The 13,879-nt window shown below is 39.4% G+C and overlaps 1 protein-coding gene across 3 annotated transcripts in view; it reads left to right on the top strand.

Annotated features, from left to right (window-relative positions):
• Window positions 1–13,879, top strand: part of LEKR1 (leucine, glutamate and lysine rich 1) — a 178,025-nt gene that overhangs the window by 107,409 nt on the left and 56,737 nt on the right. For all 3 annotated transcript variants that reach the window (XM_048864712.2, XM_048864715.2, XM_048864714.2), the window contains one exon: window positions 8,888–9,073. In XM_048864712.2, coding sequence (XP_048720669.2) covers window positions 8,888–9,073 — 186 coding nt within the window. The remainder of the gene's footprint in view (window positions 1–8,887; window positions 9,074–13,879) is intronic.

Raw genomic sequence — 13,879 nt, 5'->3', positions numbered from 1 at the left:
TGCCTTATTTCACACTCAGTTGTTTGTGACATTGCAGTTGATTGATTGCTATTAAAATTATTATGATGTCACAAACCGAGGACATTAAGAACTCTAGAAACAGGCTCTGTATTTTCTCCCCTTTTTTATTCCTATGAAAATAAAGAGTCTATGTAGTCATATGTTTGCATAATTTATGGTATTTAAAAGTATCCACAATGTGCCAACTGTTCTTTTCTGAAGTACTGTTCGTTTTATTAATTTGTAATATTCTTAAATATGTATGCTTCCTTTCTTGAAACAAAAGGATGCTTCAGTAATGGTTCAGGTGTCCAGCTATAACATTTCAGTTTTGTTTTATTGTCCTGTAGCACGATGTAAGAATTACTCATGAGACACTGTCTTTCCATTCAATTATTATTCCAGTTGAAGTGACCTGGAAGACATTTATATATTTACAGAAGTAGCCTACCTGTTTTCTTGTTAGTAATTTTCATTCCCAGACCCTTTGTATTAATTAAATTACAAGAAAATAATATCTAGAATGATTTATTTTTAAGGTTAATGATATGGTCTGTTGCAGGTCCCCTCTATAGGTGTTATGTGTCCTGCACTGCACACCACGTATCCCTTTCAAAGTAGTGAACTACTTTACTTGTGTGTACACATCCTTGAAATTCAGCATTTTGGATCAAAATCCCTTATCCATAATCATTCATCAGTTCCCATTCTGGTACGTTTTCATTGTTTTTGCAAGTTTGCCTTTTCATGTAGCCTTGACTGTCTCTGGGATAAGTGTTAGGATTTAGAAAATTATTATTTTTAGTTTAGTTTAAAAGTATACAGTGTTTGGATCACTTATAGTGCTACTTTTTTGTTGTAGCTTTCAGGAATAGTCTTTGGAGAACTTGTCTTCTATGACAGGTTTCAGAGGAACAGCCGTGTTAGTCTGTATTCTCAAAAAGAAAAGGAGTACTTGTGGCACCTTAGAGACTAACGAATTTATTTGAGCATGAGCTTTCGTGAGCTACAGCTCACTTCATCAGATGTTTACCGTGGAAACTGCAGCAGACTTTATATACACACAGAGAATATGAAACAATACCTCCTCTCACCCCACTGTCCTGCTGGTAATAGCTTATCTAAAGTGATCAACAGGTGGGCCATTTCCAGCACAAATCCAGGTTTTCTCACCCTCCACCCCCCACACAAATTCACTCTCCTGCTGGTGCTAGCCCATCCAAAGTGACAACTCTTTGCATAATCAAGTCGGGCTATTTCCTGCATAGATCAAGGTTTTCTCACATCCCCCCCACCCCCATACACACACAAACTCACTCTCCTGCTGGTAAAAGCTCATCTAAACTGACCACTCTCCAAGTTTAAATCCAAGTTAAACCAGAACATCTGGGGGGGGGGGTAGGAAAAAACAAGAAGAAACAGGCTACCTTGCATAATGACTTAGCCACTCCCAGTCTCTATTTAAGCCTAAATTAATAGTATCCAATTTGCAAATGAATTCCAATTCAGCAGTTTCTCGCTGGAGTCTGGATTTGAAGTTTTTTTGTTTTAAGATAGCGACCTTCATGTCTGTGATTGCGTGACCAGAGAGATTGAAGTGTTCTCCGACTGGTTTATGAATGTTATAATTCTTGACATCTGATTTGTGTCCATTTATTCTTTTACGTAGAGACTGTCCAGTTTGACCAATGTACATGGCAGAGGGGCATTGCTGGCACATGATGGCATATATCACATTGGTGGATGTGCAGGTGAACGAGCCTCTGATAGTGTGGCTGATGTTATTAGGCCCTGTGATGGTGTCCCCTGAATAGATATGTGGGCACAATTGGCAACGGGCTTTGTAGCAAGGATAAGTTCCTGGGTTAGTGGTTCTGTTGTGTGGTATGTGGTTGTTGGTGAGTATTTGCTTCAGGTTGCGGGGCTGTCTGTAGGCAAGGACTGGCCTGTCTCCCAAGACTTGTGAGAGTGTTGGGTCATCCTTTAGGATAGGTTGTAGATCCTTAATAATGCGTTGGAGGGGTTTTAGTTGGGGGCTGAAGGTGACCGCTAGTGGCGTTCTGTTATTTTCTTTGTTAGGCCTGTCCTGTAGTAGGTAACTTCTGGGAACTCTTCTGGCTCTATCAATCTGTTTCTTTACTTCTGCAGGTGGGTATTGTAGTTGTAAGAAAGCTTGACAGAGATCTTGTAGGTGTTTGTCTCTGTCTGAGGGGTTGGAGCAAATGCGGTTGTATCGCAGAGCTTGGCTGTAGACGATGGATCGTGTGGTGTGGTCAGGGTGAAAGCTGGAGGCATGCAGGTAGGAATAGCGGTCAGTAGGTTTCCGGTATAGGGTGGTGTTTATGTGGCCATTGTTTATTAGCACTGTAGTGTCCAGGAAGTGGATGTCTTGTGTGGACTGGACCAGGCTGAGGTTGGTGGTGGGATGGAAATTGTTGAAATCGTGGTGGAATTCCTCAAGGGCTTCTTTTCCATGGGTCCAGATGATGAAGATGTCATCAATATAGCGCAAGTAGAGTAGGGGCTTTAGGGGACGAGAGCTGAGGAAGCGTTGTTCTAAATCAGCCATAAAAATGTTGGCATACTGTGGGGCCATGCGGGTACCCATAGCAGTGCCGCTGATCTGAAGGTATACATTGTCCCCAAATGTGAAATAGTTATGGGTAAGGACAAAGTCACAAAGTTCAGCCACCAGGTTAGCCGTGACATTATCGGGGATAGTGTTCTTGACGGCTTGTAGTCCATCTTTGTGTGGAATGTTGGTGTAGAGGGCTTCTACATCCATAGTAGCCAGGATGGTGTTATCAGGAAGATCACCGATGGATTGAAGTTTCCTCAGGAAGTCAGTGGTGTCTCGAAGGTAGCTGGGAGTGCTGGTAGCGTAGGGCCTGAGGAGGGAGTCTACATAGCCAGACAATCCTGCTGTCAGGGTGCCAATGCCTGAGATGATGGGGCGCCCAGGATTTCCAGGTTTATGGATCTTGGGTAGTAGATAGAATATCCCAGGTCGGGGTTCCAGGGGTGTGTCTGTGCGGATTTGATCTTGTGCTTTTTCAGGAAGTTTCTTGAGCAAATGCTGTAGTTGCTTTTGGTAACTCTCAGTGGGATCATAGGGTAATGGCTTGTAGAAACTCGTGTTGGAGAGCTGCCGAGCAGCCTCTTGTTCATATTCCGACCTATTCATGATGACAACAGCACCTCCTTTGTCAGCCTTTTTGATTATGATGTCAGAGTTGTTTCTGAGGCTGTGGATGGCATTGCGTTCCGCATGGCTGAGGTTATGTGGCAAGTGATGCTGCTTTTCCACAATTTCAGCCCGTGCACGTCGGCGGAAGCACTCTATGTAGAAGTCCAGTCTGCTGTTTCGACCTTCAGGAGGAGTCCATCTAGAATCCCTCTTTCTGTAGTGTTGGCAGGGAGACCTCTGTGGATTAGTATGTTGTTCAGAGGTATTTTGGAAATATTCCTTGAGACGGAGACGTCGAAAATAGGATTCTAGGTCACCACAGAACTGTATCATGTTCGTGGGGGTGGAGGGGCAGAAGGAGAGGCCCCGAGATAGAACAGCTGCTTCTGCTGGGCTGAGAGTATAGTTGGATAGGTTAACAATATTGCTAGGTGGGGTGAGGGAACCATTGCTGTGGCCTCTTGTAGCATGTAGTAGTTTAGAAAGTTTAGTGTCTTTTTTCTTTTGTAGAGAAGCAAAGTGTGTGTTGTAAATGTAAATGTAAATAGCCCGACTTGATTATGCAAAGAGTTGTCACTTTGGATGGGCTAGCACCAGCAGGAGAGTGAATTTGTGTGGGGGGTGGAGGGTGAGAAAACCTGGATTTGTGCTGGAAATGGCCCACCTGTTGATCACTTTAGATAAGCTATTACCAGCAGGACAGTGGGGTGGGAGGAGGTATTGTTTCATATTCTCTGTGTGTATATAAAGTCTGCTGCAGTTTCCACGGTAAACATCTGATGAAGTGAGCTGTAGCTCACGAAAGCTCATGCTCAAATAAATTCGTTAATCTCTAAGGTGCCACAAGTACTCCTTTTCTTGTCTTCTATGTCATAGATATAAAAATAGGGTTTATGAAATGCTGCTCTTGAGCCACAATGTCCTGGACTAGTTTATACATGACATTCTTAAAAACCTTTAAAAATGATTATGTATGGACATTATTCAGCCCTGGATAATTAATGTCAAGTGGTAACCTACATTTTAATCATTTTTTGTGTACCTTGCAATGCCTTTGTCAATAAATCAGTATTAATAAGTATTAAGATAACAACTGGGATAAGGCATAGTTAATGGAAATACTTGCCTGCATAAACTATTAAAAATCTGCCTGTGGACCACACAAAGAATTATGCAGTTGTTGGTTTGACAGACACAAATGAGACTTAATCTCAATGTCAGGAACATTGTAACTAGTAATATGAATAAAAGTAGTACAAACACAACTGAACACCCACTGCTGCAGGTTCAAAAATAAGCATGTATCAAAAGTGAACCTTGTTCTCCCAAAACAAACATTCTTCTTATCCATAGGTACAGATTGGTGCATTAAAAGAGGGTGCTCTACATTTCAGAACCAACATTTTGTATGTAATGGAAGAGCCTCCTTTTCCTGGCTTTAAAGTAAACAGAAGAATTAAGGTTTCAGAATAGCAGTCGTGTTAGTCTGTATCTGCAAAAAGAAAAGGAGGACTTGTGGCACCTTAGAGACTAACAAATTTATTTGAGCATAAGCTTTTGTGAGCTACAGCTCACTTCATCGGATGCATGCAGTGGAAAATGGAGTGGGGAGATTTTATATACACAGAGAACATGAAAGAATGGGTGTTACCATACATACTGTAATGAGAGTGATCAGGTAAGGTGAGCTATTACCGCAGGAGAGAAAAGAACCTTTTGAAGTGGTAATCAAGGTGGGCCATTTCCAGCAGTTGACAAGAACGTGTGAGGAACAGTAGAGGGGGAAAATAAACATGGGGAAATAGTTTTACTTTGTGTAATGACACATCCACTCCCAGTCTTTATTCAAGCCTAAATTAATGGTGTCCAGTTTGCAAATTAATCCCAATTCAGCAGTCTCTCGTTGGAGTCTAAGTTTATGCTCAAATAAATTTGTTACAATTCTTCAACAAAAAGCTTCAAAAACAGACTCCAGCTCTCCTGCTGGTAGTACCTCACCTTACCTGATCACTCTTGTTACAGTGTGTATGGTAACACCCATTGTTTCATGTTTTCTGTGTATATAAAATCTCCCCACTGTATTTTCCACTGCATGCATCCGATGAAGTGAGCTAAAGCTTATGCTCAAATAAATTTGTTAGTCTCTAAGGTGCCGCAAGTACTCCTTTTCTTTTTGCAGGAGAATTAAGTAACACATAGCATGCCCTATTTTTCATTCTTTGGGCACCCAAAAAACACAATTCAATTAATTGGGGTTTGGGTGCCCAAGGAATGCAGGATTAGATACAGTCATAGTCTAAAAGTTTGTCAGTGTAAGGTTTTAATACATATATTTCATAGACTGATAGATACAGAAAAGACCTAGTTCATTCCCCTGCCAGTATAAGTTTGTCCCCTACAATGTATTTTATTTGATTTTTGTCTTGTCTAGTTTTAAATGTCTTCAGCAACAGGTCTTTAGGATCTTTCTGCTCAAAAGTAACCTTATAAAATAAATACAAAGCTTTGTATATATTTTATCAATTATTTTTTTTAACTATGCAACTTACACTCAGCTAATATCGGCAACCTTATGTTTCTCTTCTTGTCATCCTTATCTGCCTGCTCTCCTCTACCCTGTGTTGTATTCTACATTCACTTGGTGCCTCTTGCCCTTATTTGGGGCCGAAGCCTACAACTTCTTTCAGGTGGTGTGGTTGGAACTTGCTCCTGCACAGAACAAGTTGTAGGATTAAGGCCTAAGACTGTAAGCTCTTTGAGCCTTTCTTTTGGTTTGTTTGTCCAATGTCCAACACAATGGGGCCCTGCTCCTAACTGGTGCCCCTGGGCACTACTGTCATATAAATAATAATAATTAATAATATGAATAAGTAAAGGTTGTTGGACTAAAACAGCATATCACAAAATATTTTTCATGGCTCTAGGAGTCTTGTTCCTGGAGGAAATACTTTGGAAACCAAGGATAGTAAATAAATAGCTTGTTTTAACAAATATATTTGAAACAGGAAGGCGGGTTATCTTATTTACTAGTTAAATGTTATGATTGTATGAAAGAATTTTGTACTGAAATCATATTTTTTTCTGTGTACTAGAACAGTGGTTCTCAAAGCTGGTCCACCACTTGTTCAGGGAAAGCCCCTGGTGGGCCGGGCCGATTTGTTTACCTGCCCTGTCCGCAGGTTCGGCCGATCGCGGCTCCCACTGGCCGCGGTTCACCGCTCCAGGACAATGGGAGCTGTGGGAAGCGGAGCGCGCCGAGGGATGTGCTGGCTGCCCTTCCCACAGCCCCCATTGTCCTGGAGTGGCAAACCGCGGCCAGTGTGAGCCGCGATCGGCCGAACCTGCGGATGTGGCAGGTAAACAAACTGGCCTGGCCCCCCAGGGGCTTTCCCTGAACAAGCAGTGGACCAGCTTTGAGAACCACTGTACTAGAACATACTTGACTGAAAAGAACCATTTTAGTGTACCCTGGAAAAGATACAAGCATGTTGACATAAAAGTCATTTGACTGACTAGTGCCATTGCATTCTTAAATACTTGACATGCTAAACTAGCCAATCTCATTTTACCATAGAGAAAACAGGCAACAGTATGTACCCTTTAAACTTGCAAGGGCATTCTGGTTGTGATGTAATCTCTCTTTATTGGCACCCAGATGCATGCAACTAGGGAAAGCTGATAAAAACTCCTATTATTAGAAGTTCTAAAGAATGAGACTGAACTTCTGTAATAAACATCTTATATTTCTTATTATACCACCTAACTACTGAAAGAGTCATAACCATCATCCAATAAAACAAATAAAGGCTTAAAGTATCACAAAAGATATGTTTTTACTATGGGATAACTAATGCATGTTCTCTATCTTGTGGTAAAATCCCAGGGGAGACAAGGCACTGTAGTTATCGTGAGGTGTGAGGTCAGTACTATTCCCCCACTTGTGGTTGACCTGTCATATTTACTTTGTGGTAAACATGACCTGTGCCTTGTTTCTACTTGGCTCTTATGGCAGTATAGCTAATATGTATTAGTTATCCCACAGTAAAAAAACCCATCTTTTTGTGGTGAAGACATAGCATATGATTCTTCAACAGTAATAATTAAAATGAGTAACAAAATGAAAAATAAAATCTGATATTATTCTCAAAGACTGTATGTCTGAACTAAGTTTTTAAAATATACTTTTAAAAGGACTATTTCCATGGATGTCTCCACTAAAGCTCTACGAACCCTTCCAGCTTTGATTTCAAAATGGTTTATACATTTTTTTGTATTTCAGAAATAGGGTCTGAGGCTTCAAAGGTTAGAAAGGTTTGGGTTCAAATAAACCCCTGTTGCTCATTGTCGAATTTTGTTGTGAATACATAGGAAAGGTACAGGTTTACTGGGGTGGGAAAATACCATGGACCAAATTCAGCCTAGGTATATGTAGGAATACCACTCACTGAAGTCAAAGCTGCAACAGGTGGTCAGAATCTGCTCTGTCCACTCTCAGCAATAATCAGTTTGCTGCATTCTGTGCTAGTTGTAATTGATCAGATTTTTGGGTGCCCCAAAACAAAGCCATCTTCAGAGATATAAATCAGTTCTGCAACCATCAGGCAAAACAATATACTTTTTAAAGCAACATTGTCTCCTTGGAGCTTTAAGGATTTATACTTTTAACATGTGTTTTAGATATGAATAAAATCCTAAAAATTATTTTACTTGTTTTATAGTTATCTTTGATAGTTAATTATCTGGATTACTTCATTCAAATATCAAAAGTGAATAATGAAATAGTTTTGTTAATGTTTTATTTTTCATATAACAGACAATTTTGAGTTAATGGACAAAAAAATATATAATAACAAATGAACTTTATTTTTTTAAAACTCATGAGCTCCAGTCTACCACAGGTGAGACTCTTAACCTGCATGGAACCCTTTTGAGTTCAGTGGGACTACACGCAGGCCTAAGACTGCCCATATAGATCAAGTTTTAGGACTGGCACCATGTAATGTAGTGTTAAATGTACTGAACTGAAAAAATGGGAAGTTTATCCTGAATATTTGAAAAAGAAAATATTTAGTCTCAGAGTGGGACTTTGTGTGGTAACTTTCATCTTGGAAATATGTTTGGAAAATGGAGGTTATGGAAATTCGGATGTATTTTTACTATTCTGGTGCTAATGTGTGTCTTTCTAATAAATCCATATGAATTTTATTTTGAGATCTAAGAGAAATTGTACATTATTATTTATTAAAACTAGTATTATTCATCCTGTAATATCCATCAATACCTGACCAAAAAACCCTGAAAAAAACAGAAAACAAACCCCAACGTGAGCTTTTAGGAGTTTATTTTCATTTTACTGCTCAGGGAGTTTACAAATAAAAGGTTAGTATTAATGGAACTTGTATGCATAAATCCCTATGCTTATTCATTTCAAAAGAAGGATCACTCACATTGCATTTCATGCTTAATATTTCAACAGCCTAGTGCAAGTTGCCTGAGAGTAGATGCATTGGAAAAGCCACCTCTTTCATCCATGTTTTCAGCAGAAAGATGCAGTGCTGATGTAAATATCTTACAATGGCTTTGTACCTTAACTAAAATTATAGATTGAGTCCTTAACAGAAGACAGGCATTGGGATTATGGCAATGTCTTTGTATTTTAGAATGTAAATTTATTAACATTTTACATAATTTTTTCCTCAGAAGTATCCAGACTGAATCAAAGGCTGGCAGAATTCCAGAGGGATAAAGTGTCCCTCCAGGAGGATGTGAAACATTTGAAGTTGGTGTCCGAAACAGTTAAGCTGAAAAGTCAGCAGCTTCAAACTTCACTCCAACAAGAGAATGAATTACAAAACAGATGTCATGAATTACAGAAGGAAACATTAGGTGAGAGATTGAGTTTTTGTGTCTTAAGCAAATCACTAGCTGCAATGAAATGGAAAATTAAACTACTTTCTAAATTTTACTCATACCCCATAATGTTGTTGTTAGTATCATTGAGGTAGCACTGAAAGGCCCTAATTGGATCCCATTGTATTAGGCATTGTGCAGACAAACAGGAAGACATGGTCCCTGCCCAAAGAGCTTACAATCTAATTTGAAACAAGACACAAGTGAGTGAAACAAACAGAAGGAGGACAGAGAGGAGAAGGGGTGAGGGCATTGGTAGTAAGATTACACAGTTACATGGGCTAGCTGTTGCAAAACTTGAAGATTCTAAATAATTTGAAAGCATTTTTAAAACAAATATTAGCTGTCTTCAATTACCCTAGCCATTGTTAGCTGGTTGATTTCTTGTAGACATCACAGTGGAGGTATAACTTTATAAACTTTTATACATTTTTCACATTTAATTATTAGTTTTCTATGTAAATTTAAATGTTGTTAAGTTTACATATAGAACACTATAACTAAGCTGATGCAGGGGCTCAGTAGTGTCTGTGTATGGTTATTAATCTTACAGTTTTCTGCAGTGCCTGTGTGCCAATGCTGCACAGGTATATTAGATCTGCATTATGAGGCCCATAGTAGACTGTAAGGAATATCACTTTGCTCTTTGTGGATTCTAGAAGCTCTTTTTGGAAACTGGTTTTTCTTTTCATCTTCTTTCCAATTATGGTGAAAAACTTTAATAAAAAAGATTTTTTTTTTAGCAAGATGCTCTAAAAGCTGTCTGGCTTTGGGGAATTCACTCTTTAAAAATAAATGGTTACTAATTACTTTTCTATTTTAATAGCTATTAAAGCACTGCCCATTTTTAAGCAAGGTTTACATTCTGTTCACAACTCCATCTGGAGACTGATATGTTTAGAACATGTACAGATTGTGCTATTCTAGATACAGCTTTGACTCATCCAAATGGCACTGTTATTACAGAGCAAACTGCTGCATGCAGAGTATGTAATTTCAAATCTAAAACAGCAGTTCTTATTGTTAATGGTGTTGAATGAATTTCACTCCAAAGCCTTACATCAGTGATAATATTTAATGTGGGATTGAAAAATAGTAGGGCACAGATGGCTTTTACTGACTTGTCATCCCGTATTAGTGAGAACAGTCTTTATTTTGTTAGGGATTCGTGGTACTCTTCTACTCTTAAAAATCCTGGAATGTAAAAACACATGAAAGATCTCAAAGTGGGCAAACAATATACAGAGGATGGTGAATATGAGCCAGTGACTTTGAGACCCAGTCCACACAAGTCATAGAGGGTTAATACTTCTCCCTTTTTTGGTGTTTAGTTTTATTCACAAAATGAACTTTAAATGAAACACAAAATCCAGTTCAAGCCTTTTCTTCAGGATTAGCTGCTCCCAGAATTCCTCCCTGTGGACTGCTGAGTTTACACCTTGTATCTTCTGTCTTAGAGAGCCACTGTCTTACATCTGGGTAGAGTAATGTAACAATGAAATAGCAAAATACATGTAATGCTATCCAGTAGGCTCATCAACTGCTAACGGGTTAGGGTGAGTTCAGGTAAATGCTGCTACCCAGTTACAGTGAGGTTTTTTCCTCTTTTACCTCAGAAATCTTTGACATTTTCAGTCATTGGACACTACTGACTCATCTTGGTGACCTAACTGGGTGCAAATAAATGCACTGTTATGGTTTAAATCTCTTCTCAAACTATCCTTAAAGAACTGTAATAGACACACACATCTCTGCCTTCAGAAACCTCACAAGCTGTTCTCTTTTTCCCTCTTTAATATATATGTAAAATACTGGGAAACAGTCTGGACTAAAATGCCAGCTGTGTGCAGACAGCATTTGCTGTACATATTTTTGCATCAAGAGCAAACATTACTATCTCTTAGCTGTGTGAAGGAAGTGCCTGGATAAAGAGGAAAAAGCTAACAAAAAACTCAAATAGGATGGACTTAATGTTAGGGGGGGGGGGAAAGTTCAACATGTTAATTTTAACAAGGAGGATAGGAGATAAAGTTATATGCCCCTAGACCACTAAGGTTCTCCTAACTGCTACTGGAAACCCAGATAGGCAACAGCTCCTAAAAATGCCTCCTTCCATATACAGTTGACAAGGTGGTTTCTCCACTCTTAATGGATGCTGATCTAGCCAAAATGGTCTATGCATTTGTAGTTTCCAGGCTTGACTATTACAATAACTATGAACATAAAGGCCCTATAAAATATTCATCTTGTCCACAATGCAGCATCCTACCCATTCATCAATATAAGAACAAACACATCACTCCTGTGCTCTGAAAGTTACATTGGTTCCCCATTGAATACCAGATCAACTGGATAGTCTGGGATCTAATTTTTAAAGTTGTCAAAGGGGACTGGATCATCTCAGAGATTTGCTTCCTCTTTTAGATGATGTACAGTGACAAATGCACTCTTTAGGCAGGGAACTGTCAACAAAAATAGTGAGTCTTATGGGAGAGTGGGACAGAGCTTTCTTTCTCACTGGCTCCTGGTTATCAAGCTCACTAGCATAAGAACCCAGTATGACCCAAATTCAGAATGTAAAACCTGTTTCTCCTCCATAACCTTCCCATGATGATGAAGATGTGTTTTGTTTAAAAAAGACATAATGTCATGCTTGGCAGCAGAGAACTAAAAACTGCGTTAAATGTGTACAATTTTTGTAAGATGGAGACTGCGATGATGAATGAGTTATAAATACTTTAAAAGACAGATTTTTAATGTGTTAAATTATGGTTTTGCCTGCATTTTGTCTAGATTCTGCATGCCTCCTTTGACTGATGGACTACTTTAGGATTAATTTAACACTTTGAATGTAAAATTCAGTACTACTCACATTTCACAAAGAAATATTGTATGAGGTTCCTTAATTATTGTCAGTAGGCTGGGATTATTATTACTGAACTACAGTGCTCTTGTCTAATTTCTCAAGTGTTTGCTTTTCTTGCTGCACAGTCGCACACTTGGACATACATGTGAGGGTAGGAGGTGCACAAATTCAAAAGACAACGGAGGAAAAGGAAAATGAGTCAGGCACACATAACAGCTTAGAAATGCCGAATGTCAAGCATATTTGAAAATGTACAGCATGAAGAAAGCAGTCACATGAAAGATGGGTTTTGCAGGCAGTGATCTAAAAACCAATATGAGGGTAATAATTTTACAAATCTGAACTGTTCTTAAACAATGTCTCCAATGTATGATGCACCAAATGTGCTTTCCTTCATTAGGCATAGAAATATCTTTGAACATCTATGTAGCTCTTTCTTTTGTTCAGATCAATATGCCTGTTCTTCCTCTTGAACAAATATTTATTGTGAGAAATGCAAAGAATACTTCAATGTTTCTTATCTCCCTTTACCATAAGTTCCTTGGAAAACCTTTTAACTCTTCAAGATCACGGGTGCCACAGGACAATTGTTAGAGTTTAGTAGTCTTCTCTAATAACTTTCTTTTAAAATTAACTTTTGTTTGATTTTCTTTAACAGCTGTCTAATCCAGTGGTTCCCTAACTTGTTCCGCCACTTGTGCAGGGAAAGCCCCTGCCGGGCCAGTTTGTTTACTGGCTGCGTCCGCAGATTCAGCCGATCGCGGCTCCCAGTGGCCGCAATTCGCTGCTCCAGGCCAATGGGAGCTGCTTGAAGCGGCGCGGGCCGAGGGACATACTGGCTGCCACTTCCAGCAGCTCCCATTAGCCTGGAGCAGCGAACCGCAGCAACTGGGAGCCGCGATCGGCTGAATCTGCGGACGCGGCAGGTAAACAAACTGGCCCGGCCCGCCAGGGGCTTTCCCTGCACAAGTGGCGGAACAAGTTTGGGAACCACTGATCTAATCTAATCATATTGCTGCTCTCATTAAAAATAAGAGGGAAAGGGCTAGATTCCTCTGACTACAAAGTCCATTTAGCACCACATAAGTGCCCCCGAGAAACTAACAGAGAAAGTTGCTCTCCAAGCAAGAATTTGAAAATTAATGGAAAATCAAACATACTAGTTTGTTGGGCTTCATTGGCAGCATGGCCATGAGATATGGGAAGGAATTCTGGGCTGAAGAGAGAGGGAACAAAGTCTTTGAATGCGTAGAGAAAAAAGTTTTGAGCAGCAGGGAGACACAAAAATGGAGAGAGTCAAAAGGCCCAACAGTGGCAAAATACAGAAGAAAGACAGATGGGCTATAAATGGCATAACATTATCAAATGGGTTTTAAAAATCCTCATTTGTGAATTTTCAGCCACTGACAGGATCCATATTTTTATTTAAGTATAAAGGGTTGGGTTTCTTAAAAAAATGTTCTAAAATGTGTGTTAAACTAGAGTCAATTAAGGGTTGCATTCACCCCAGTGAAAAGGACCAGTGCAAGGACTATGTACCAACTGGGTCCCACTTAAGCCCTATTTAGGCATTATTCTGGCCCTCTGCACAAAAATGTTTTTTATCCTAACTGCACTGCTATATACCTCTGGCTTAGCTTACCCAAACCGATTTTTAAAATTTATTTTATAATCCTGCAGTCTAGTATTCTTTTTGCTTTGTTACTCAGTGCTATACACTGTTAATGGCTTTAATATTTTATTATTATTATTATTTATTTGTACTACCGATAGTACCTAGAGGCCCCAACTGAGATTGGATTCCCATTGCGGTAGGCATTTTTCTGACATATAGTAACAGTCTGTTCTTCTTCGAGTGCTTGCTCATGTCCATTCCATATTAGGTGTGTGTGCTCGCCACATGCACTGGTGATGGA

This window comes from Caretta caretta, chromosome 9, assembly GCF_965140235.1.
Source record: "Caretta caretta isolate rCarCar2 chromosome 9, rCarCar1.hap1, whole genome shotgun sequence".
Lineage (NCBI taxonomy): Eukaryota > Metazoa > Chordata > Testudines > Cheloniidae > Caretta > Caretta caretta.
This window is presented reverse-complemented; position numbering and strand designations above follow the sequence as displayed.